The sequence below is a fragment of the Hirundo rustica genome, chromosome 26, assembly GCF_015227805.2.
Source record: "Hirundo rustica isolate bHirRus1 chromosome 26, bHirRus1.pri.v3, whole genome shotgun sequence".
In the NCBI taxonomy this organism is placed as follows: domain Eukaryota; kingdom Metazoa; phylum Chordata; class Aves; order Passeriformes; family Hirundinidae; genus Hirundo; species Hirundo rustica.
Genome location: NC_053475.1, coordinates 3242188 through 3267376, shown reverse-complemented (window position 1 = coordinate 3267376; position 25189 = coordinate 3242188). Strand labels below are relative to the sequence as shown.

The 25189-nt window shown below is 58.6% G+C and overlaps 1 protein-coding gene across 2 annotated transcripts; it reads right to left on the bottom strand.

Moving 5' to 3' along the window:
• Positions 1 to 2776: 2776 nt before the first annotated feature.
• Positions 2777 to 9150, bottom strand: LOC120763539 (acidic leucine-rich nuclear phosphoprotein 32 family member B). 2 transcript variants are annotated; one of them, XM_040086966.2, is made up of 7 exons: positions 9025 to 9150; positions 6602 to 6751; positions 6038 to 6160; positions 4930 to 5128; positions 4564 to 4688; positions 4173 to 4227; positions 2777 to 3013 (listed from the first exon to the last, which is right to left on the bottom strand). In XM_040086966.2, exons 1-7 carry the CDS (start codon positions 9076 to 9078, stop codon positions 2925 to 2927), a joined length of 795 nt encoding a protein of 264 aa, XP_039942900.1. In that variant the 5' UTR covers positions 9079 to 9150; the 3' UTR covers positions 2777 to 2924. The 2 variants fall into 2 exon arrangements, with proteins under 2 accessions (XP_039942900.1, XP_039942902.1); XM_040086968.2 differs by having other exon boundaries at positions 4564 to 4685.
• Between the last annotated feature and the right edge of the window lie 16039 nt (positions 9151 to 25189).

Genomic DNA, 25189 nt, shown 5'->3' with positions numbered 1-25189 from the left:
GAGGGCACGGGGAGAGGGGTGGTGAGGAGAGGGAGAGGGAGGGAGAGGAAGGGAAGGGTTTGGGGAAGGGGAAAGGGAATTTTGGGGAAGGACGAAAGGAAGCGTTTGGGGAAGGGGAAGGTCTGGGGAAGGGGGAAGGACGCTCCGTGCTCCCCCTGCCCCCTGCCAGCACAGCCCAGAGCGGGCAGGGCTCCCGGGGCCTCAGCCAGCTGCACCCCAGCAGCAACCAGAGCAGGGGGGGGACCCCGACCCCCAGTGCCTGTCCCTGCTGCAGGCACGGAAGGGCACCGGATGGCACGGGATGGCACCCCAGAGCCGTCGGGAGGGGCAGGGGCCCAGCCCGGGGGGGCTGCACCCCCGCACCCCCCGTGGGAGCAGCCTGGGGCTCCCCCGGTCCCGCTCTGCCCGTCCCAGCCCAGCGGGGTGAAAAGTTTGCTGCAAACTGGTTTGAGGGGAGGCGTGCCGGGACCTGCGGGTGCCCACGCCAGCCCGGGCTGGGAGCGAGGGAGGGGAGCGATGGGAGAGCCGGCAGCCCCTGCTGTGCTGCTGCCAGCCCCGGGAGGGGCACGAACACCGGCATGGGGCTCAGAAAGGCCCGGTGGCCACCTGGGCGGGGTGGGCATCTCCTCCTCCCGCTGCCATCCTCCTCCTGCCATCCCTTCCTTCTCCTCCTGCCATCCCCTCTCCCGCTGCCATCCCATCCTATCCTTCTGCCATCCCTTCTCCTCCTGCCATCCCTGCACAGGGATGTCCCCCCCTGGCCCCGCACCCCCCTGAGCTGGGGCCTTACCCTGCCCATGGATGGACACCCCGAAACGTCCCCGAGCTCCGTCCCTGACAGTGACAGCTCATCCCGAGGGGAGGGACCCCGAGGTCCCAAAGAGGGGCAGGGGGCACAGCTCAGCCCCGTGCCCGGCTGGCACAGGGAGCTGCCCTGGCCCCCAGCCCACCCTGGAGGCAGGGACGGTGCCTGCCCCAAAAGGCAGGAGGGGAGACCCTCCCCAAGCTCTCCCTGACCCCGGATCCGGCCCTGGCCCCCCCAAGGGCAGACCCATGGGGGTCCTGCAGACCCCACCCCACGGCAGAGCCTCCCCTCCAGCCCAGGCTGAGCCACACCCAGCCCTGCTGCCCCCAAAGCTGCCCCGAAGCCCCACTCCAAGCGTTCCTGGCTGGTCCCGAGGCAGAGGCAGCCAAGACAAGCTCCAGCGCAATGGATTTTTAAAAACTGAAGTATTTATTAAAGTTTTATCCAAATTTTGTAACAAAAGATACAAAAGGGCTGGAGATCCTTATTTCTGGGACTAGTCTGACCAATCAAAACCTGACAGTTACTAGGCTAATATAAAATCCATACAATCTGCTAAAAATGCAGGGAAAAAAAAAATTAGAAGTAACTGCTGCTCTGACTTTTTTTTTTTCCTTTTTTTTCTTTTTTTTTTAATTCCTTAAACATTTATAAGTTACTCAGTTTGCATTTTACAGGATTAGTTCTTCTCCGAATGCGGTCACAGCGACTGTACAATGCGAGAGAGACGCCAGCGAGGAGGAAGGGGGCAGGAACGGGGACGTGCTGCAGAGCACACCCCAGCGCACACCCCGGCTGGGAGGGGAGGGCTGGAGCCTCGGCCCCGGGGGCACACGGAGCTCCCGGAGCACGAAGGGAATGCCACAAAGTGCCAGTGCTTGTCTGCACCCCTGGGATGTCCCCAACCCCCCTCCCCTCTCTGCCCGCGCCCTTCTCCCGGGGGATGCGCTGGCTGGGCACCTCTGGGATGAGAGGGAAGGCGGGGATGGGGGTGGGAACGCTGCACCGAGCTGGGCTCCCCCAAATCCTCCCTGCAGCAACTCGGGGTGGCACCCCCGGAGCGGGGAGCTGGAGTTGTGCTCCACGCTGGGAACACAGGAGGAGGAGGAGGATGCCCAGGCCAGGCTGGCACCGGGGGCCTGTGCAGAGGCGGCACTGGCTGGCAGAAGGACCCTGAGAATTTACAGGCTAACACGGTCTGCGGGAGCATCACAGTGACGGTGGCTGCACAGTGTGAAACGGAGCATGGAGGAGCAGAATGCCCTCACCTGCATTCCCCGCCCCTTCCCGAGGGAGCCGCAGGGCAGCGGCAGCGTCCCCGCAGCCACAAACCCCGCCCCGGGGACAGCCCGAGGGAGGGCTCGCAGCCGGCCCACGGGAAAAAATGTTCCAGTTTATAAAAAAAATAACAGGAAAGCAAGTGCAGGGCTACTGCAAGGTGCATGGGCAGAGGTACCAGGTCATGCAAGCAGCCCCTCCCTCCCTCCCTCGGCCCCCCAAAGCCCAGGCACCCCCCAGCCCCAGCACTAAAACATCTTCAAGCATGTCCAGAGATCACATCACCGTGATTTCAGATCTGAGACACCCTCAGGGATGGTTCCGAGTCCACGGAGATGAACCAGATTCTGCACCCGAGGCGGCTCAAAAAGCGTCTTCAGAGCCCTGGGCTGAGGGCACGAGGGTGGCAAAGGCCTGTGCTGGCAGGGTGTGAGCTGGAGCTCTGGGTCCAGTGTGGCACAGCTGATTTCGGACACACAGATACCCCTAAGGAGGAGATTTTTTTTTTCCTCTTTTTTTTTTTGTGGGTTTTTTTGTGATTTTTCTTGGGGGTTTTTTTTTTGTTGGGTTTTTTTGTTTTTTTTTTTGCAAGCTGCTGCACAAACCACCGAACGGAGAAAAGCCTTTGGTCATGAGATACTTGTGAGAAAAAAGTGAGCCTTGTATGGAAGATTCCCCTGAATGCCTACAGTATTCTAAATCTTAAAAAAATATATTGTGGACGCTGCAGCCATACAAAGGGGGAGGAGGAGGAGTGGGAGACGGGGATTTACAGTCTCACACAGACACAACGGGGAGGTTAAGACAAGCACAGTCTGTAAAACTGATTGGCTCGCTGGGATCAGTCATCCTCATCATCCTCTTCGTCCTCTGCATCTTCCTCTCCTTCATCCTCTAGACTTCGTTTTCTCTTCTCCCCGCACGGGTGGTCTGCAAAGAGAGGGGGATTCACTCTCCCAGCCCAGCCCAGCCCAGGGAACAGCAGCTGAGCTGTGGAGGGCACGGGACAGGCCGGCAGCACTTGGGAACAGACCCGCCCTGCCCTGCCCTGCCCCTCCTGGGGACGCACGGGCTGACACCAGACACCAACAGCTTTCTCTGCCCTCCCGTGTAACAGCTGGAGTGGGAATTGGTTTTGTCGAGCACCCTCAAAAACACAGCATCTGCAGAGCTCAGGCAATGAATCCGCTCTGAGCAAGCTCAAGGCCCCCGGTGCTGGCACTGCTGAGATCCTGGGTCAGTTCTGTGCCCCTCCGGACAAGAAGGACACTGGGGGGTGTCCAGAGCAGGAAACAGAGCTGGGAAGGGGCTGGAGCACCAGGAGGGGCTGAGGGAGCTGGGAAGGGGCTCAGCCTGGAGAAAAGGAGGCTCAGGGGGCCCTTGTGGCTCTGCACAGCTCCTGACAGGAGGGGGCAGCCGGGGGCTCAGTCTCGTCCCAGGTGACCTCAAGTTGCACCAGGTGAGGTTTAGATGGGATATTGGGAAGAATTCCTTCAAGGAGAGGTCAGGCCTTGGCACAGGGGGTGGAATCACCATCCCTGGAACTGTTCAAAGAAGCGTGGATGTGGCACCTGGGCACAGGGGTCAGTGGTGAACATGGTGGCACTGGACTCAGTATTAGAGGGATTTCCCAACATTAACAATTCCATGATTTATCCAAGATCGTTTGAATTCACACCAGCCACAGTATTCTGTCAACTTTCATCGGGGTGTTAATGTTTGTAACAGACAGAGGAGTCTGCCCCAAGCTCAGGTCTAAGCTGATGAGGGGAATGTGCCCCCAAGAGATTCCCACACAATCCTGTGACAAATCCCTGCTCCTGCACTGCCCACCAGTTCCCAGAACTGCTTTTCTAAGCAATCGACCTCTCAGATTTTCCAGAATTCATCGGCATGGTTGGAATTTGGGGGTCCTGAAACCCCTGTCCCTCCCTGTGACCCTTGATGATGACACAGCCCAGCACCAGCCCGGGCAGAAACGCTGCAGCAGCAACAGCCCTGCACTGAGGCTGAGGAAGCTCCAAAAACACCAAATATTTGACTGTCGAGGGAGCTCTGCAAGAAATTGGATTGTTAGGACTCAACTCACCCTCCTCAGCTTCATCTTCTTCATCCTCTTCACCATCTTCCTCCTCATCTTCCTCCTGGGGTGCAAACGAGAGGCTTTGGTGCAAGAACCACAATCCCACGAGCAGTAACCCAGCCCTTCCCCTCTGAAGGCTCAGGGTGGCAGGAGAAGCTGCTGGCTCTCCAGGAGCTCCTCACATCCCCAGGGATGGGGCTGCCTGGATCCATCACCCACAGCCACACGAAGGGCCAGGCCAAGACTGAGCTGGAAAACTCTCTGGGGTTTCTGACTCTCAGGAGTCCAGAGGGGATGGAAACTCCTCAGATCGGCCCCCAGAGAGGCTCCTGTGACACCTGGGTCACCAGACAAGGGACAGACACCTGACCCGGTGCTGAACCAGTGACAGCCTCACCTCGTCATCTACTCCATCCTCCTCCTCTTCACCTTCCAGGTCATCGTCTTCATCTTCCTCGTCATCAATGACTTCTTCATCCAAATCGTCTTCCTCCTCGTCATCCTCCTCTTCCTCACCTTCTACTAAAAAGGGGAGGGAGGGAAATGCCCCGGTTCCCAAACCCAGACACCCTCAGTGCTGTGTGAGCAGCAGGCGGGGCTCACAGAGGATGAGGAGGGACAGCACCGAGCCCTGTCACCTCCCAGCCCTACGGAGAAGGGCCGAGGCCCCACTCCAGCGCCGATCCCCGCTCGTGGAGCCCACCCTCAAATGGAAAAGGGATCGTTGGAAAACCAGGAGGAGAAAAAAAAAAATAATCCTCACCTTCCCCATTCTCGTACTCATCTTCCAGTGCATCCCCATCTGCTTCGGGGTCTGAGTCAGGGGCTTCCTGCTCGTCAGCATCAAATCCGTCCAGGTAGGTGAGCTGGGGCAGGAGGGCGAACACGCTCTCCCGGTAGTTGATGAGCATCGTCACCTCGCAGTTGAACAGGTCCAGACTGTGGAGGTTTGGCAGCTTTTTCTACAAAAAGCAATTCGTTGAGATTATTTACAGCACTGTCTGAGGATCAGGCAGCCAAGGCAGGGTGGCTGGGGCACTGCCCGGGTCCAGCACAGAAGTGGTTCTGCCCCACAAGCTCCTGCTCACTGTGGGCACAGAAAATTTCTGTCCAGCTCCTCTGTCCTGGTTTCCCTTTCTGGAAAAAAACTCTCTGTGTATTTGCAAATCTTTCTTTCTTCTGAACAGACCCAGCAAGCTCAGGAGCAGCTGAGCTGGGCTCATCCTGCTCAAAATATCAGGGAGAGCTCAGGGAGAGCTGCAGCCTGGGTGCCCTTGGCACAGCCCAGCTCAGGCCATCACACCAGGCACCACGCCAAGGAAAGGAGGAGCAGAACAATCCCATATTCCTTCTGGAGGGAACGGATGGACAAACAGGCAATGAGACAAACGCCCTGTGTCAGATGTTCCAGGTGCCCAAGCCTTCCTGGGGCAGCTCAGATGGAGCCTCAGAGGCCTTTTCCAGCCTCACTGATCGCTGTGGGAATGGGGAAGGGAGCCCTGCAGCATAACCTTCAGGCTGATGTGACAGATGCCCTCACTGGTGTCCAGTTCCCTCATTCCATGACACCCCAGGTGCCACCTACCTCCAACTGCCTCCGACCCTCTCCCGGTCCCTTCTCAGATGGGCACTGAGCATCCACAGTTTTACTCATCCAGCCCCATTTCACGCTTCTTTTAGCAACTGGCTGCTGCTTTTCCAGACTGAGGAGCCATTAACTACTGGCCCAGCCTCAAACTGGGATCAAATCTGTTCCCATGAGAACCACGAAGTGCTGTTGGAACAGTTACCAAGACGTTGGATTCCTGCTGCACAGACCCATTCCCCAAAGGAAACCTCATCCCTGGGATTCCAGCACAGCCTCCACTCACCAAGGGCTCCAGGGTATTGATGTCTTTGATCTTGTTGCCGCTTAGGTTCAAGTGTGTTAGGTTGGGAGTTTTCTCTGCTAGAACTTCAAGGCCACCAGAAATCCTATTATCACTCAGCTCCAGCTGAAGGGAGGGAATATCACATGGTCACCAAGTGTTTCAAGCTCGTGATGCAGGGAAGGAAACTGCCCTGAGAACTGGGCTACAATGAGCACCCAAATTTCAGCTCACAGAGCAGCAGGTCAAGTTTGCCCTTAGAACCCCTCTCCCACAGGGACACAGCACTGCCAGACTCCCCCACGCTGCTAAGTGCTCCAAAACCCAAAATGTTTATGGTGTCACGAAGCTTCTGACAGCAGCACAAGAGCAAAAAAGCAAGGGAGGAAGGGCTTTAAACACCCGAAGAGCTCAGAAGGGTTTTGCTGCACATTAAAACTTTGCTTAGAGAGCGAGCAAAGAGCAAAATTCAACGGCCTGTTCCTGGCAAACACAGGAGAACCAAGTGCCACCAGGGGCAGCACAAGGCCAAGGGCTGCTGGAGATGGGAGCAGAGCCCTGACTCACCTTCCGCAGCTTGTTGAGTTTGGGGAGGTTGGACACGGACAGCAGGTTGATGTTGATCATGCTGAGGAACTCCAGGTTCTCAAAGTCTGAGGAGAGACCGACCACCTTGCCATCCTCAGAGCGGCAGTTATCCAGGACCAGCTCCTTCACCTGCACGGGGACACCCACAGCTGTCACCACAGCTGCCACAGCCCCCCGGGCCCCTCGAGGTGACATCGCCAACACACCCAGAGCACGGCCGTGCCTCGAGTTCCTCCTCACCCAAATTTAACACCTTAACGCCAAATAACTTTTGGTGACAGTCCCTCACCGTGGCCGGGGTTTCACCCTCTAAGCACAAGCCACCAACACACTCCTGCTGTCCCCACCAAGGTCCCCGTCCTCCAGGAAGCAGCACGCAGGGGTTTGGAACCACGAGGTCACGGCATCAATAAAGCTTTCAGAGTCACGCTTCAGGCTCTGCTAATGAGGGGCCAAACGAGGTCAGCTGGGTTTGTCCCCTCCCACTTTGTCCCCCACACCACTGCGGTGCCAGAGAACCTGTCCCCAGAGGAGTGACCTCCCTGTGACGGCGTCCAGTGAGGTGACACGGGCGCCTGAGCAGCGCTCAGCACATGAGCTCAGCCTCAGGCTGGTGACACAAGACTATTGATGGCATCAAACATTGTGCCCAGCATGGATTCCGCATCCAGGAACCTTCAGGAGTAGCCAGGAATTCAGCACATGAAGGAATCAACCCCCCTGTGCCACCAGGACCACCAAGCAGCGGTACAGAACTGCTGCACCCCAACACCTGGGGGGAAACATCCCCGTCCCCCCAGACACAGCCCCAGCTCTCATAAACCACTTCCAAAACCTGCTTTTACCCTACACATTCTTGACAGCGAGATGCAAAAATGAGCCTTGGCCAGAAGGCTCGTGCTGCTCTCCAAATTCCTCCTTCGCAGCGCTCCCATTTTACCTCTGCAGCTCACATCAGCCAGCTATTGGGGAGTCATTTTAAAAGCACTCTGCTTCCCACAGGGAGAGCCTGGGGGCTGCTGTGCCATCTTTGCCACCTTCACAGCACAAGCTCGGAATGAATTATCGCTTCAAACTCTTTAAGTGGCATCGCTGATGGGGGCTTGAGTTGAGGCTCTGCCAGAAGTTTCGGAGCCGAGCGTGTTTTGCTCCCAGCACACCAGAAAAGGCTCCCACCAAACGGAGACTGTCACCGTGGTGGATGTAAAGGTGGCAAAGGCCAGGCCTGGGTGGCTGCTGCTGTGCTGTGTGGGCACAGAGGTGAGCCTGAACTCCACCAGGATTCCACCATGGAATCCTGGAATGGTTTGGGTCGGAAGGACCTTAAAGCACATCCGGTGCCACCCCAGCCACGGACAGGGACATCTTTCACTGTCCCAGGCTGCTCCAAGCTCCATCCAGCCTGGCCTCGGGCACTGCCAGGGACGCAGGGGCAGCCACAGCCGCTCTGGGTGAGCTGTGCCTAAGGCAGCCGAGCCCAGCTCAACCCCAGAGCGGGCCCAGGACGCGCTGCAGTTACAGCAGTCCCGGGACACGCAGGGACAGCCAGCCCTGACCCCGCCGGCTCTGCAATTCCTGGCGTCACTCCACGGGGACCAGGCTCGCAGCTCCTCCTGCCCAGCCGCTCTGCTCCTGCAAATCCCCTCGCCGTGCACGAAGCCGCTTTAATCTCCACCCGAGGCCCGCTCCCCACCCGTTCCCCCCGCGCTCGGCCCGCAGGTGCCACGACACCGAGCGTCCCCGGGGCCAGGGAGGGACCGGCCAGGGCCCAGCGGGGCGGCCCGGGGACGGGGAGATCCAGGGAAAGCGCAGCACAGAGATCCAGGGAAAGGGAAGATCCGGGAAGGGGCGGCCGGAGGAAAAGGAGAGCCGGGGATGAGGCGGCCCCGGAGCGGGCGCCGAGCGCTGGGCCCGGGCGGCCCCGCAAGGTTCATCCCCGCGGCCCCGGAGCCCGCGGGAGCCGCTCCGGGCCCGTCCGGGCCCCGCTAACATGGCCGGGCCGCCATGGCCGCGCTGGCCGCCCCGGGCCGGGCCCGCTGACTCGGCGCGCCGGGGCCCGGCCCGGCCCGGCCCGCTGCTCCCCGCGCTGCCCCCGCGCCCCTCCGCGGGCCGGGCCGGGCCGGGCCGGGCCCCGCCGCCGCCTCCAGCGCGGCCCCGGTGCGGGCGGGCCCCGCCGCGCACGTGCGCGCCGCCATGCCGGGGCTGCGGGCCGGGCGGGAGCGCTCCCGCCGCCGCGCTCCGCGCCCGCCACAACCGCCCCGCCAAACCCGCCCGCTCCCCGCCGCGCCGGACCCTCCGCCGGCCGCTCTCCCGCCGCCCCGCCCGCCCGCCCGCCCGCCTACCCACCCACCCCCCCCCTTCCCCACCCCGCAACACGTGCCGCCCGCTCCCCGCCGCCGCACCTCGCTCGGCTTCTTGTTGCGCAGCTCCAGCGTCAAGCGCTTCTCCATCTCCATGCTCCCGCCGCTCCCGCTCCGCTCCGCCGGGCCCGAGCCGCGCTGCGCTCCCGGTGCCGCTCCCCCGGTGCCGCCCCCGCCCGCGCGCGCCGCCGCCCGGCGCAGGAAGAGGCGCCAACGGCAACAAAGGCGCGCGCGCCGCGCTCCCCGCGCCCCGCCCGCGCGCGGCAGCGCCCCCTGCCGGCACCGCCCCGCCCTCGGGGCCGCGGGTTCGAGTCCCGGCACCGCGGGTTCGAGTCCCGACACCGCGGGTTCCAGTCCCGGCACCGCGGGTTCGAGTCCCGACACCGCGGGTTCGAGTCCCGACACCGCCCGGCAGCGACCCCCCGAGATCAGCGCGCACCGCAAGCATCAGCGGCGCGTTTCTAACCCCGGCACCGCGTCCCCATCTGCGGGGCCGCGTTTCGACCCTCTGATGCTGTGTTCCAGTCTTCAGCACCGTGTTCCAATCTCCAGAGCCACATTCCCATCCCCAGGTGCTGCGTTTCAATCTCCAGCACCGTGTTCCCATCCTCAAGAAGCATGATTCTTTCTCCAGAGCCACTTTTCCATCTCCAGAGCCATGGTTCCGTCTCCAGAGCTGCATTCCCATCCCCAAGCACCCTGTTCCCAGTGCCAGGCATTGTGTTCCAGTCTCCAGCACTGTCTTCCGGTCTCCAGAGCCACATTTCCAACCCCAGGGAATGTGTTCCTCTCTCCAGTGCTGTGTTCCCATCCTCAAGCACTATGTTTTCTCCACCAGAGCCACATCCCTATCACCAGGCACCACGGTTCCTTCTCCAGCACCACGTTCCCATCATGAGAGCCACGTTGCCATCCTCAAGTGTTGCGTTCCCATCCCCAGTGCCACATTCCTGTCCTCAACACTGTGTTCCCATCCCCAGGCACTGTGTTCCAGTCTCCAGCACAGCGTTCCCATCCTCAGCCACCACAGTTCCTCCTCTACAACAATATTCCCATGCCCAAGTACCCTGGTTCCTTCTCCAGCAGCTTGTTCCCATCTCCAGAGCCACACTCCCATCCCCAGGCGCTGCATTCCAGTCTCCAGCACAGCGTTCCCATCCTCAAGCAGCATCATTCCTTTTCCAGAGCCACATTCCCATTCTCAGACACCGTGGTTCCCTCTCCAGAGCCATGTTCCCACCCTCAAGCAGTGTGTTCCCATCCCCAGGCACTGTGTTCCAGTCTCCAGAGCCACATTCCCAACTCCAGGCGTTGTGTTCCTGTCCCCAAGGACTGTTCCCATCCCCTGGCACCACAACCCCTTCTCCAGCTCCATGCTCCCACCCCCAGGTGCTTCACAATCTCCTGACTCCCAAGGGTGCAGCCAGGTGGGGGTCGGGCTCTTCTCCTGAGCCCAAGGCACAGGACAAGAGGAAACGGCCTCAAGCTGCTCCAGGGGAGGTTTCGATTGGAGATGAGGAGAAATTCCTTACACAAAGGGCGGTCAGGCACTGGCACAGCCGCCCAGGGCAGGGCTGGAGTCACCATCCCTGGGAGTGCTCAAACAACACAAGTGTGGATGTGGGACTCGGGGACGTGGGTTGGTGGTGGCCTTGGCAGTGCTGGGGTAACGGTTGGATTCAAAGATCCCACAGGGCTTTTCCAACCTCAACAATTCTCTGACTCCATGTTCCTGTCCCTAGTGCCACTTTCCCATCCTCGATACCACTTTGCTGTCCACAGTGCCACATTCCCATCTCCAGGGCCACATTCCTGTCCCCAGTGTTATGTTCTTGTCCCCACTGCCACATTCCCATTCCCAGGGCCACGTTCCTGTCCCTAATGCCACTCTGTTGTCCCCACTCCCATATTCTTGTCCCCACTGCCACATTCCCATTCCTAGGGCCATGTTCCTGTCCCCAGCACCACGTTCCTGTCCCCAGTGCCACGTTCCTGTCCCCAATGCCATGTTCCTGTCCCCAGCGCCACATTCCTGTCCCCAGTGCCATGTTCCTGTCCCCAGCACCATGTTCCTGTCCCCGGTGCCACGTTCCTGTCCCCAGTGCCACGTTCCTGTCCCCCTGCCCGGCCCCTGTCCCAGCCCATCCCGGCCCTGCCTGCCTGCAGGCCGGGCTGATAAAGGCAGGGTGTTGGTCGGGCTCTGGGCTGAAGGAAGGACGAGATAACAGCAGGAACTCCCCGTCACTGCGGGGCTGGGGTGATGTTTTTCCCTTCCCCGGTGTGACGGGAGCGCACAGAGCCCTGGGCTCGTCCCAGCTGGCCACGAGCTGCAGGGCCAGGAACGCTGCTGGCGTCACAGGGGCCAGGACAGGGCCAGCGGGGCGGTCACTGCCCACGGCCCAGGAGATGGCCTCGGGCCCTGCTGTCCTTCCAGGGGGTGACAGAGCTGGTGGGATCCCCTGCAGGGCTGGGGAAGGTCCCCTCTCATGACACAGAGCCACCAGTGCCAAGGACCCCGCAGAGGAGGAGGATTCCTGCAGGATTCGGGCACTGCTGCCTGCCACTGCGTTCAAAATTGCTGAAAAAGGAGCCGGAGAAATCTCTCTGATCCACGACCAAGGCTCCAAGTAAACAGGAACACGAGGGCTCACAGGCCAGGCCCCATCGTCCCTCATTGTCCCCTCTGGCAGAGGGCCACCAGCCTGCCTTGTATGGCAGGAAATGGCTTTGTGGGCCACTCTGGGTCATTTCTGCCACTCGGCTCCAACGCCAGCCTGCCCTCACTGGGAGGGGCAGAACGTTCAGCAGAGGGGCTCAGCTCCAAAGGGACCAAACCCACTCTTTCAGAGCAGATAAGGGGTATCTCCGTGTAGAGAAGTTGGCTTTAATGCAGTTTTGGCAGCTCTGTGACTTCTCTCGCTGAGAGCAGCTCGGTTTCTCCAGCCAGAGAGCTCCAAGCCAGTGGGGCACCACACCAGCTCCCCCTCCTTGGGGTGGCCCTGAGGAGACACCCAAAAACACCCGGTTCTGGGCTGTGTGGGGTGGGGCGGAGGGGATGGAGGATGAGATGAGCTTTGGGGGCACTGAAGGAGCGGGAGAGCAGCCCAAGGCTGGAGTAAGGACAAGCTCTGAGTGCCCTGGCCGGCTCACTCACACCCCAGCAGGTGATGCAGAGATGGGGTTTGGAATCATGGAATTGTTTAGGTTGGAAAAGAGCTTTAAGATCATCGAGTCTAACCATAAGGTCAAGGCCAGGCTGGACAGGGCTGGGAGCAGCCTGGGACAGTGGGAGGTGTCCCTGCCATGGCAGGGGTGGCACTGGATGAGCTTTAAGGTCCCTTCCATCCTAAACCATTCCTCTGTTTGGTGATTCACCCCGGTTCGGGGTGATCCCAGGCTCCTCTGGCTCTTTTCGGCTCCACCAAGCCCCACTCTCGGGGGGAAAGGCAGGTCCAGCACCCGAGGGGTCCCCGGCTCCCCACCCGAGCCCCCCCGCAGCAGCCCCGGGCAGCGCAGGCGGGAGATGCTCGGAGCCATCCCCGCTCGCTGATCTGCATTTGTTTTAAGGTTCTTTCACGTCCCCTTTGAGGCTCGTTTCCTGTCCTTTGTAGCAAACAATGGCCCGTTCCCCCCGCCCGGGCCGGGGTGGCTTTATCTCCCCTCCCCTGGGCCGCGCTCCCTCGGGAGCCGAGCTTTATGTTTGCCTTCCAATAAAACCGCTGCTCTGCTTCCCCCGAATGGATTTTAAAGCTGCGGCTTGCAGGGGATGTCTGGGAGATGCATTTCGCGGGGATCTCGGTTCTCTGCGCTCGGGCAGATTAACGCGAAGCCGGTAATTTACTGCGCGGGTGACAGCGCTGGGAGGCTGCGCTGGAACTGCTGACGGGGGCTGAAATTCAGGTCTGGAGCTTTTCAGGCAAGCTGCAGCACAGATGCCGGGGAAAACGCATTATCTGTCTGTTATACAACACAATATCACCGGCCTGTGTTTTACAGTGTTTAACTGCTTCGTGCCTGGCCCGGTGCCTCCTCAGAGTCCCTGGGGAGCTCTGGCCGTGCCACAAGGAGCTGCCCAGCATGGCTGCCCTGTCCTCAGGACATCCCCCCGATGTCCCGGTGGCTGCAGATCCCCAGCAGCCAGGAGAGCTGGCAGTGTTCACCTGGAGAAGGCTCCAGGGAGAGCTCCGAGCCCCTGGCAGGGCCTGAAGGGGCTCCAGGAGAGCTGCAGAGGGACTGGGGACAAGGGCTGGAGGGACAGGACACAGGGAATGGCTCCCACTGCCAGAGGGCAGGGCTGGATGGGAGATTGGGCAGGAATTGTTGGCTGTGAGGGTGTTGAGGCCCTGGCACAGGGTGCCCAGAGCAGCTGTGGCTGCCCCTGGATCCCTGGCAGTGCCCAAGGCCGGGCTGGACAGGGCTTGGAGCAGCCTGGGACAGTGGGAGGTGTCCCTGCCATGGCAGGGGTTGGAATCTGGAATGGGATTGTCTCCAAGGACCCTTCAAACCCAAACCATTCTGGGATTCCAGGATAAGGCAGCTTGCTCCAGAGACCCTCAGGGCAGTTTGGGATGGGCAGTGATCTGCAGAACTGGAAGATGGCATCAGCTTCACTGAAGATCTACAAGCCAAGTTCCCTCGTGCATCCCAACCACTCCCAAGGAGGAGGCAAACGAGGTTCATGCAGGCCCTGGTAGCCCTTAGAAGAAATTGGTAGAATCCTGGACCAGATTGGAGTGGAAGGGACCTTAAAAATCATTTAGTTACAACTCCCATGAGTTTTGTTTGTTCATTTCTCTGGGATTTAAAACTCAGGGTACCCTGGGTCCCTCCTTTTCTGCTGTATCCCGGGTTCCCTCATACCCCATATCATCCTTCCGCCCCCAGATCCTGATCTGCCCTCTCCCCTGCCCTGGGTGCTCCCTTTCCCCCCATATCCCAGCTCCTCTATCTCCTGCTGTACTCTGATCTCCTCCCCCTGAACCCTGGGACCTCCTTTCCCCATACCCCAATCCCTCTCACCCTGTACACCAACCCCCCTTTCCCCCATATCCTGATCCTCCTCTCCCCCTTTCCCTGTACTCCAATCCCCCTTTTCCTGTACTCCAATCCCTGTTACCCCAATCCCTATACCCCAATTCCCAATCCCCATACCCCAATCCCCGTTTGCTGTACCACAATCCCCGTACCCCAATCCCTGTACCCCAATCCCCCTTTCCCATACCCCAATCCCCGTACCCCAATCCCCCTTTCCAGTACCCCAATCCCTGTACCCCAATTCCCGTTCCCAGTACCCCAATCCCCATACCCCAATCCCCGTTTCTGTACCCCAATCCCGGTACCCCAATTCCCGTTCCCAGTACCCCAATCCCCATACCCCAATCCCTTTTCCCCATACCCCAATCCCTTTTCCCCATAGCCCAATCCCTTTTCCTTGTACCCCAATCCCCATACCCCAATCCCCAATCCCCGTACCCCAATCCCCAATCCCTTTTCCCCGTACCCCAATCCCTTTTCCTCGTACCCCAATCCCCGTACCCCAATCCCCAATCCCTGTACCCCAATCCCCAATCCCTTTTCCCCGTACCCCAATCCCTGTTCCCCGTACCCCAATCCCCGTACCCCAATCCCCGCACCCCAATCCCCGTACCCCAATCCCCGTACCCCAATCCCCAATCCCCGTACCCCAATCCCCAATCCATTTTCCCCGTACCCCAATCCCTGTTCCCCGTACCCCAATCCCCGTACCCCAATCCCCAATCCCTTTTCCCCGTACCCCAATCCCTGTTCCCCGTACCCCAATCCCCGTACCCCAATCCCCGTACCCCAATCCCCGTACCCCAATCTCCGTTTCTCGCTCTCCGGCTGCACCGCGGCCCCGTTACCCGCAGGGGGCAGCACCGGCACGGCCGTGGGGGTGTCCCGGGCCGTGGGGGGGCCCGGGGGGTCCGTGGGGACCCCGGGATGGGGCGGGGGGAGCAGGAGAACCCCTGTGCAGAGGGGCTGGGCGCTGCTGGCGTCACCGAGGTGACCCCGGGCGCGGTGTCCTGGGCTGGGACAACGCGGGCGCTCCCGGCCCGGCGCTGCCCGGGTTGGGATGTGCGACCTCCAGGCGGCTTTTTGTGACTCGGGACAAGGCGGAGGCGCCCCGAGGGTTTGGGTGTCACCGGGGTCACTCCAGGCCACTCGGCAGAAGGGTCCGAAACGGGAGCATTAACCCAGCAACAGCACGGCCACCGCCAAGCCCTGTCCCCAAGAGCCACATCCGTGCTGCTTCTGAGCATCTCCGGGGATGGGGCCGCCACCACTGCCCTGGCAGCTCTGTCTGTGCCCGACTTCCCTTCCCGTGGAGGAATTTCTCCCAATATCCCATCTAAACCTCCCCTGGCCCAGCCTGAGGCCGTTCCCTCTCCTCCTGTCCCTGTTCCCTGGGAGCAGAGCCCGACCCCCCCGGCTGTCCCCTCCTGTCAGGAGCTGTGCAGAGCCACAAGGGCCCCCTGAGCCTCCTTTTCTCCAGGCTCAGCCCCTTCCCAGCTCCCTCAGCCCCTCCTGGGGCTCCAGCCCCTTCCCAGCTCTGTTCCCTTCCCTGGACACGCTCCAGCCCCTCCAGGCCCTTCTTGGGGTGAGGATCCCAAACTGTCCCCAGGAGCTGAGCGGCCTCAGCAGTGCCAGCACAGGGGACAGTCACTGCCCAGTGCTGGCCACTCTCCTGATCCCAGCCAGGTGCCACCGGCCTTCCTGCTCCCCTGGTCACAGCTCAGCCGCTGCCTCTCTGCCCTGCAGGAATTAGCTCTGCCCTGCAGTAATTAGCTCTGCTCTGCAGTAATTAGCTGTGGATTCCGGCATCCCTCTGCTGTACCGACAGCCAGCCCCTATCTCAGAGCAGATCTGGAGGCACCTTGCAGATGCCAGCCCGATCTCCCCGAGAGCGAAGCTGAGCCAGGTATTGATCCAGCACCACCTGCACAGTCAGGGCGCAGCTGCTCCCAGACAATCCGGCACCACCTCCCCTGCCTTGGAAAGATGGGTGGGAAGGGCTCTGGCATCAGCAGGGATGTGGCCAGGGTGGGATTTCTGGGGAGTTGTCACCTCTGGCTGCCCCCAGCACCCCCCAGGCTGTTTGCAAGACTTGGTAAAAATTAATTACCGATTTTACAACGTCCCCCAGCTCAGGCAGACCAAGCAGTAACACCAGGAACGACCACGAGGTTGGTTGCTCTCCAAGCCCTTGGAGCTGTCAGCGTGTTTTTGTGCTTGAGAAAGCTTCACGTTCTTCACTGGAATCCTGAACCTGTGGAGACACAAGCAAATACCATTTGCCCCAGGTTATTAGCGAAAATTTGTCCTTTAATTTGTCCTGTTTCTGGGTTTTTGATCAAAGCTAAAGGATTTTCTTTCAATTTTGCCTGTGTGCTATTGGAAAAATACCTAATATTTAGTGGATTTGGTTCTGCAAAAGAGCTATTTAAAAAATTTAAAACACATAAGGCTTTAAGCACATCTGAGGCATTGCCTCTGCCTCCCTGTTTGCAAGACCTGGTAAAAATTAATTACTGATTTTACAGTGTCCCCCAGCTCAGGCAGACCAAGCAGTAGCACCAGGAACAACCACAATGGCAATTCCTGCTTGGCACTGCCGAGGGGTTCTGGATCCCCTGTGAAGGAACCAAAGGTCTCAGAGAAACCTCCTGTCCCACGGAGCTTCCACAGGTGGGAAACGGACTCCAGGTGCCTCAGGCCCCAGTTAGGGACCCTGATTCGGGTTAAATGATTCTGCATCTGCTGGGATGGCATTTCCAGGAGCACCAAAGAGCGCTTCAGTCCGGGATCACGACACAGTCAAGCCAACAGGCAGGAGGTGTCTGTGTGCAGGACCCTCAAATGTCACCACCTTGGGGCTTACAGCTCACAAGTGAGGGTTTGAAGCAGAGCTCACACCCTCGCTGGAATATCACCGTGTCCTGGCCTTGCACCGCTTTCCTGCCACCTGCATTGTGCTTCAGCTGCGTCAGGTCTCAGCCAGCTTTGTGACATTTCTGCTCAACGTGGATATGGAGAGCTGGACCCTGAGGCCTTTCCCTTCTCTGGGCTTGCACTTGTCTGGAGGATTTCTGTGATCAGGTAGGAAAAAATCAGGATTTCTCTGTTTGATCCCACAGTACCGCTCAGTCAGAGCTGCGCTTGCCCCTAATTCACATAGTTTGTGCTAATATCCTGTTTTTTTGCAGGAGAAACATTGGAGTGAGAGCATCCCTGGGCAAGCTGGAGCTCTCCTCATCACCTCCGTGGCCCCAGAGCATGAGGGGGCTGCTGTGCTCTGCTCCTTGCCTGCAGTGAGATTTCAGGACATGAAAATCAGATTTGGGAAACATCTGTCTTTGGGAAAGGGTGCCACAGGGAGAGGCACGCTGTGGGTGGGATGGCTCCCTCTCCCAGTTCCCATTCCAGTTTCCCAGTCTCAACAACAGGGGAGATAGGCACGGGCTCAGCCTGGAGGCCACAGCAGCCTCCTCCTCTGTCACCAGCCTTGTGCAACCCTCTCGCCCTCCCTCCAAAGGTGTGGGAGAATTCCTGGCAAGCAGGAGCTGCTCGGGGTCCAGCTGGGCTTGGGAAACAGCTCCAGGAGCACGGGAGAGCCCCCAGGCTCCCTCCTGCAGCCTCTCCAGTCTCCCACATCCAACCTCTCCAGCCCTTGCCTGCCTCCAGAGCTGGGCCGGGGTGGCCAGATCCTCCCGAGGGCCGATTTGACAGCCCGGAGCTGTTCTGATGCCAAACTCCATCCTGATGCAAGCAGGAAGTCGAGGGAGTTGCAGCAGCCAGGGGTTATTTTGGGCCCTTCAGCTTCACCTCAGAGTTGCCTGAAGACTCAAACTCTTGGGATTAGTTGGTTTTATTAGTTGGAGATGGGTTTTAGTTCCTGCAGGGAGAGGCAGGAATTAAAAGAGTAACAAGGTGGTGAAGAGTTGGGAAGTTATTAAATGAAGGAAGGAAACATCTCTGCAGGCGAGGGCTGGTGAGGGCTGGGGTGGATGTTCAATAAAACGAGTCTTCTCAAACATCTTCTCCGCAGAGTTTGGCCCATCAGACACCCGGTTGCCCATCAGATTGTGCCAGGGGAGGTTCAGATTGGGTATTAGGAAAAATTCCTTGGTGGAAAAGGTGTCCAGGCACTGGAATAGGTTGTCTCAGGAAGTGGTGGAGCTGCCATGGCTGAAAGTGCTCAAAATCCCCGTGGAGGTGGCAGCTGGGGACAAGGTTTAATGGTGGCCTTGCCAGTGCTGGGTTGATGGTTGAACTTGATGGCCTCAGAGGGCTTTTCCAAGCCCAGGGATTCTGTGATTCCGCGTTTGGCGATTCCCTGGCGCAGCCCTGAGAGATTGGGCACAAGTTTGCCAACACATCGGCGCTGGCACAACCCTGGAAATGGCATCAGGACCTTTCCTCTGGAATGTGCACAGAGGGGGAATGTCCAGGGACACTCCTGCACCGCCCTGCCCTTCTCAGTTCAGGTGACAAACTCTCCCAAGAGCTTTTTCCAGTGGCACTTCAAAGTGTCACCGTGTCCCTGCTCCAGCAGCCCCTCTGTGCCCTCACAGCAAACTTCTGTTTCCAAAACACACTGTCCCAAATATCCTTTATTTGTGTAGGGAGACAGAGCTTGAAAGCACCTGGGATGGGATGTGCTTCCTTGAGCAGAGACGGGAAACTCCACCAGGCACAGGGATGAGCACTGGGAATGAGCAGGGTGGGATGGGGAGGTCTGGGGGATGGGAACAGGGAACAACTCCTTGGGATTTCCCATTTCAGAAGGGAAGGGCTCCCAGTGCAGCCTTCAGGCAGCAGGTGGGCAAGGGGGCACTGGTTTAACATTCCAGAGGGCAGGGATAGATGGGACACTGGGGAAAAATCCTGCCCTGTGAGGGTGGTGGGGCCCTGGCACAGGTTGCTCGGGGTATTGGGGTTGTGGCAGATCCCTGGCAGTGCCCAAGGCCAGGCTGGGCAGGGCTTGGAGCAGCCTGGGACAGTGGAAGGTGTCCCTGCCATGGCAGGGGTGGCACTGGATGCTTTTTAGGGTCCTTTCCAATCCAAACCATGCTGGGATTCTAAGAGGAGGTGCTTTTCCAGCCAGCACTTAATTAATCAGAACCTTGTTGTTGTAGAATATGACAACAAAAATGGTCTTTAAAAGGCTCAGATAAACATGGGCAGGACTGGCCGGTCCTGGCTGATTAAACACGGTGATCCAGGACCTCCAGCTAAGGAAGTATTAAATCACTGACCACCAGAAGATGGGGTAGGAGGCAAACCTGTGTCTGCTTCCCAGGAACTTCCTACGGCTAATTCCCCTTCCTGAAGCAGAGGCAGCAGCTCCTGCTCTCTGCCCAGGGGGGAGCAGGGAGCAAAGAGGGGCCAGGAGTCTCCTTGAGAGCTCAGAGACAGCCCTGCATGAAGGAGTCTCTGGTTCCCAGGGCTGGTTGCAGACTTTGCTATCAAATCTCTCCCAGCACTTGCACAAACCGCAGGGGTCTCCTGCCAAAACTTTGCACCACTCCGGGCAGGATTGTGGCATGGGATAACACAGCTCCCTGCTCTGAGCTGCTGCCAAGGCTCTGCCAGCTGGGACGGGGAGCTGCAGGCTCAGCCCCAGCAAAAAGGAACTTTCTCTGCATCCCCTTCCATTCTCACATCTCTTCAGTTTAACATATCAGCAAATGTCCCATCCCGGCAGGGTCCAAGGCCAGGAGCAGCCCGGGGTAGAGGAAAGCTTAAAACCCATGGGAATGAGATGGGCTTTAAGGTCCCTCCAACTCAAACTCTTCTAGGATTTTATGAAATGAGGGTGGCGAGTTTCTGGCTGCAGGGGTTTGGTTTGGTTTGGTTCGGTTTGGTTTGGTTTGGTTTGGTTTGGTTTGGTTTGGTTTGGTTTGGTTTGGTTCGGTTTGGTTTGGTTTTGCAAGAGGAGCCTCCCTGCTCTGCAGCTGCTAAATCCAAAACCTTCCAGGACTCCAGGCAGCCCCGTGGCTGAGAAAGCCCTGGCTGTGCTGTGCTGTGCATGGCCGAGGTGATTTGTTCTCCCTCCTGATTCAGATGTTTTCATCTACAAGAAGGGAGAGTGGGGCAGGTCCCTGCTCAGCCCCTGCAGGTCCAGCAGCCCCCGGTGAGTTACACAAGCCGAAGCCTCCGCACACCTCGCAGTGCTGGCGGCACACGTGACAGATGACGGCGCTGGGAGAACGTCCTTTAATTACTGCTGTTCTCGCTGTCACCATCGGCAATTACGGCATTTGCTTTAAACCCGTCAGGATTTCCAAACAAGCCCGGGGTGCTCAGATTGACAAAGCCTCCTGGGCTGCCAGGAATGGCATCCTGCCCGGGGCGCCGACCATGGGCTGCCTGGGAGATTGCTCAGTGCTGAGGGATTGCTGGGGAACCTCTCCTGGACCCCGGGACCAGCCCTGTGGGGCCTGACAAGGCTTGTGCCGTGCCCCTGTGGAGGCTGACTTGCACAAGGTGTTGCACAGAGCAGGTGTTTCAGGCACTGGAGGCTCCAAAGCCACACCTGGCGTGGGGTGCTCCTGGCTTCGCTGTTCCTCCTGCTGCTGCTGCTGCTGCTGCTGGGTTTTGTTTGCCTGGAGCCCCTGCCCTGCCTGGTGAGGAAACACAGAGATATTTCCAGCTCTGCAGAAGGGAAGGGAGTGGGGACATCGCTCCTGAGGGGCTCCGAGGCAGCAATGAAGGCAAATGCTCCCATTTGGCTGAGCAAGGCTCAGCCAGCATTAGCACATCTCCTGCTGCTCTTGTTATTTTTTCCTGACCACAATTTGTTAAACAGCTTCCCAAAGGACAGATTCCTGCCCCGTGGAGCCAGGAAGGAGGAGGATTATCTGCCTGTTCAGCATTAGCAAGGCTCCCAGGTCACCTGGCTGTGTTTTTATACCTGAAAGCAGGAAATTGCAGCTCTGGAGCTGAAGTACCAAAAGCGAAGGATGGCAGTGGGATGGAGCCTGTCCAGGCAGCTCCAGGGCCTTCCTGGGCATGGACAGAGTGCTGCAGCAGGATGACAGAGAGCCAAAATGCCTGGTTTCCCTTCCTGACTCGCCCTAACCCTCGCTGTGAGAATGGAGCAAAGTCATTTGTCTCCATCCACCCCAGGGCTCTGACTCACTCGTGCTGAGCCAACAGCAGTGGGAATGTGGGATGCCAGCACTCCCACCTCATCCTCCCTGCCCTGCTCTTGCTGCCCCTCTGCCTACAGCAGCCAGAGCAATAAATAAACACACGTGGCCCTGAGCCACAGGTACAATTGGTATTTCTTGAAAAAAATCCCTCGTCAGCAGCAGTTCGGCTGGAAATCTCCATCCAAGGTGCCACAGGACAAAGCAGGTAGGACCAGCCTCAAGTTAAGCAACTGGATTCTCCCAAACTCACCTGCCAGAGTCTCCACTTCCCAGCTTTTGGTGGCAGCAGCAGCAGAACTGCCTGCCCAGCACGGCTGGTGGGCACACAGCTACAAAACCCTGGCAGCTGGGCCCTGAGGCTGTTGGTTCAGCTCCCGTGAGGCTCCTGCTCCATCCCTTAACATGGACAAGGCTTGGGACACCCTGGGACAGTGGAAGGTGTCCCTGACTTTAAGGATGGGCTTTAAGGTCTCTCCCAACCAAAACCATGTGGGATTCTGTGGTGCACTGCCCGCTCTCCGCTGTGCAGTGAGAGCCTCAGCACCCAGTGCCCACTCCAGGGATGGCAGAGAGGAAAAGGAGCTGGGATGAGGCTGTGCAGGTGAAACCCTGTCCTGTGTCACAAAACCTGGGATGTGGGGCCTTGCAAGAGGGCCTCAGCGCCAGGGAGCAGGAAGGGACCAGCTGAAGGGACAGGACAGTCCCTGAGGAGCACCACGTGTCACTGACCTTCACAGAGCTGGGCTGAGGCATCTCCTGTGGGGAGCCACGTGGGGAGCAGGCAGCAGGGCTCAGCAAGGAGGTGAGGACTCCAGGGAAGCTTTGAGAGAAAGAAGTTTCAGACACAGGGAGGATCAGAATCACGGAGACCTTAAGGATGGAAAAACCTTTAAGGTGATCGAGCCCAACCATCAGCCCAGCACCGGCACCGGGTTCACCACTGACCCGTGTCCCCAGGTGCCACATCCACACTGCCTTTGAGCACCTCCAGGGATGGTGACTCCACCACTGCCCTGGGCAGCCCATTCCAGTGCTTTACAATCTTTCTGTGAATAAAACAAAAAGCCTCTAATTTCCTAATTTAAACCTCCCTTGGAGGAACTTGAGGTTGTTTCCTCTTGTCCTGTTGATTGTTGCCACGGAGAAGAGCCCAACCCCCCCGGCTGTCCCCTCCTGTCAGGAGTTGTGCAGAGCCACAAGGGCCCCCTGAGCCTCCTTTTCTCCAGGCTCAGCCCCTTTCCAGCTCCCTCAGCCCCTCCTGGGGCTCCACCCCCTGCCCAGCTCTGTTCCCTTCCCTGGACACGCTCCAGCCCCTCAAAGTCCTTCTTGTCCTTGAGGTGGGGTCTCAGCAGTGCCAGCACTGGGGGTGTCTCTGTGTTACTCTCACGAGGCCCAGAAGCTTCACCCTGTGCTCCCTGGGCACCCTCCTGTCCCCAGCCCTCCCCTGTGGCAGCATCCCCAGCACCCCAGGCCCCGCTGACCACAGGCAGGAGGATGTAAACATCAGCAGGAGTTTGGAGTGAGGACTCAGCAGGAAACCAAGCTCCCTTCATGACCTAGTTATTGATGAATCAGGGGAGATGCAGACCTGTGACACCCTCCCCAATTATTTACCCACTGCATGGCACAGGATGTATCAGGGATGCTTGGACACTTCGCTCACCCCAAGGATGCCAGAGGTTTTGGGGTGGGAGAACTCGTTCTTTTCAAGGATGTTCACACGGATCAGGCATCACCTGTGTGCGTTCTTCTTCCCAAATCCATCTCTGCCACCTTCCCTGCCTCTCTTCGCAGTGGATGGGCAAGTCACCACTTGTTTCTCACTGAGATTCCCCACGGAATTGGGGAGCTCCTTCCAGCCTGGGAGCTCAGTCTCCTGCTTGCAGAGTCCATTGAGAGTTCCAGGTGGATAAAAAGCAATTCCATCCCAGATTCCCTCACCATCCAGGGGTGGGAGCAGCTCTCTGGGATCCCCTCAGATCCTCTGCTCCAAGTCTGTCCTAGCAGGACTCCAAGCCTGGGTTTGGTGGCACGTAACGGAGGCTCCCCCATGGTGCAATATCAGCTGCTGCTGCAGTGGTTAATTGCTCTCATTTCCAAACCCAGGTGGATTTGTGAGGCTTTTGTAAGCCCTGGCACAGCCCAGGTCTCCCAGGGATGCTCCTTTTCATAGGAGTAGCGAAATAAATGGCTGAGCTTTCCAAAGAGCTTCTCTCCATGGCAAAGGCTTGATCCCGACTCTTCAGGAAGCACAGGGACAGGGACAGGGACAGGGACAGGGACAGGGACAGGGACAGGGACAGGGACAGGGACAGGGACAGGGACAGACACAGGGACAGGGACAGGGACAGGGACAGGGACAGGGACAGGGACAGGAACACCTTAGAGCTTGGTCTCACCCTGCCTGTGGTGTCTCCACCAGGAAGCAGTGGCCAAATAATAAGTTTCATGTTTAAGAAAACAACATATTTCACTCAGCTCTACACGGAGGGGGGAAAAAAATGTTGTTTTGGGGGAAAAGCTTAATTGCTGCCAAATTTCTCGAACGCCTGAATGAGGTCCAGGAGGAAAATATTTGCAAAGCAGTCAACCAAAGGTGTCCTGTTCAGATAGTTCTTTAACTAAATAACAAAATAAACCGGCTAGAAGAAGTGAGATTTGATAACAACATTCTTTTTGATAATAAAACAGCGTTTGGGGGAAAAAGTTGAGAAGTGGCTTGAATTTAAATCCTGAAAACAGGCAGCATCACCTTGCTCCACACTTTTTGCTGCAAAGTCTTGTCCTTTTCTCCATGTGCAGGGCAGTTTGTGTGGATGTTCCCTCCCCTGGAGAAGCAGGGCCAGGTGCGTGCGCCTGCGCAGGGAACCCGCCCGGGGGCACACGGATGATTTCAGGCTGCATTTCCACCCCGCTCTTCCAACCCTTCCAGCTCACGCTTCCCTGCCCTGCCTCCTTGCCCCTGCCCATCTGGGGGCACGGATATAAACCCCTCCAGCCAATATGTTTCCTGTGGGGGCCCAGGTTTGCCTGGAGGGTGCACATGGCCCCTGTCCCATCCCAACTCTTTCCCTAGGGACGGAGCGAGGGGATTTTCTGGCGGCTGCTGGCGCTGAGCTCACACTCTGGGCACTCCTTCGGAGCTAGAGCAGCAGGGCAGGTTGCTGCTCCCGCTTTGCTGGAAACCTTGGAGCTCCCGGAGGGTGTGGAAGCAGTGCTGGTCCATTCGGGGATCACAGGTAAGCCAGGCTGGGAGGAGACACCAGCACCCAGTGCTGAGCACTCCATCACCGCTTCCATTTTTCTGCTCCTTCTTCTTCTTCTTCTCCTTCTGTCTCTCCATCCCTTCGCCATCTCTCCACTGACATCCCTTGAGCCACGAGGTGGGATTTGTCACCCTGGGTAAGATTGTTTTCTCACCTTGCATCGCTGTAGAAGCGATGAGGGACGAGGAGAGCGTGTCCCTGTGGTGTGAAGGAGCACGTGGAAAGCCAGGAGCTTGAAGAGTGAGCCCTCAAACCCTTCTGCCTGCCACCCATTTGCCTCCTGTAGCTGTGATCTCAGCAGCCTGGATTAAGGAGAGGCCATCACTACCCGTGGAGGTTCTCCCTCGGGTCGGTCTGTCTGGTCGGAGCAGGAGCTGCAGAAGAGCTCGTTTGTGTTGTGTTCCACTCCTGCGTTTTCTCCCTTTGAACTGCTCGGGAAGGGAGGCAGAGGAAGCTGTGGGAGTCCCACCCTGCTGCACACGGTGGTGGCTCCGCTGCAAACTGGGAGTTTCTCCTCGAGAACATCATCCACTGATGAGTGGGTTTGAGACAAACTTCCCTTCTCTGCATTAGAGCTGAAAAGATTTTCAAAGAGGAGCAAAGAAAGCTGTTTGCCACCCTTGCCTCGGGAGCTCAGAGGTGCCACTGAGGCAGTGTCAGCTCGGTACCTGCCCGGTGTCACCCCAAACCTGCTCACTCTGCAGGGCTGGAGCAGACAGGTGGCTGGGTTAGTCCCACACCACATCCAGGGACTGAACTGCTCAG

Bases quoted from the DNA above. Each gene is read 5' to 3' on its own strand.
- LOC120763539 (XM_040086966.2), bottom strand. From the start codon at position 9,078: ATGGAGATGGAGAAGCGCTTGACGCTGGAGCTGCGCAACAAGAAGCCG. The intron at 6,752-9,024 runs GTGCGGCGGCGG...GTCCCCGTGCAG, and splicing joins GCAACAAGAAGCCGAGCGAG to GTGAAGGAGCTGGTCCTGGA. The intron at 5,129-6,037 runs GTGAGTGGAGGC...TGCTTTTTGTAG, and splicing joins TCAATACCCTGGAGCCCTTG to AAAAAGCTGCCAAACCTCCA.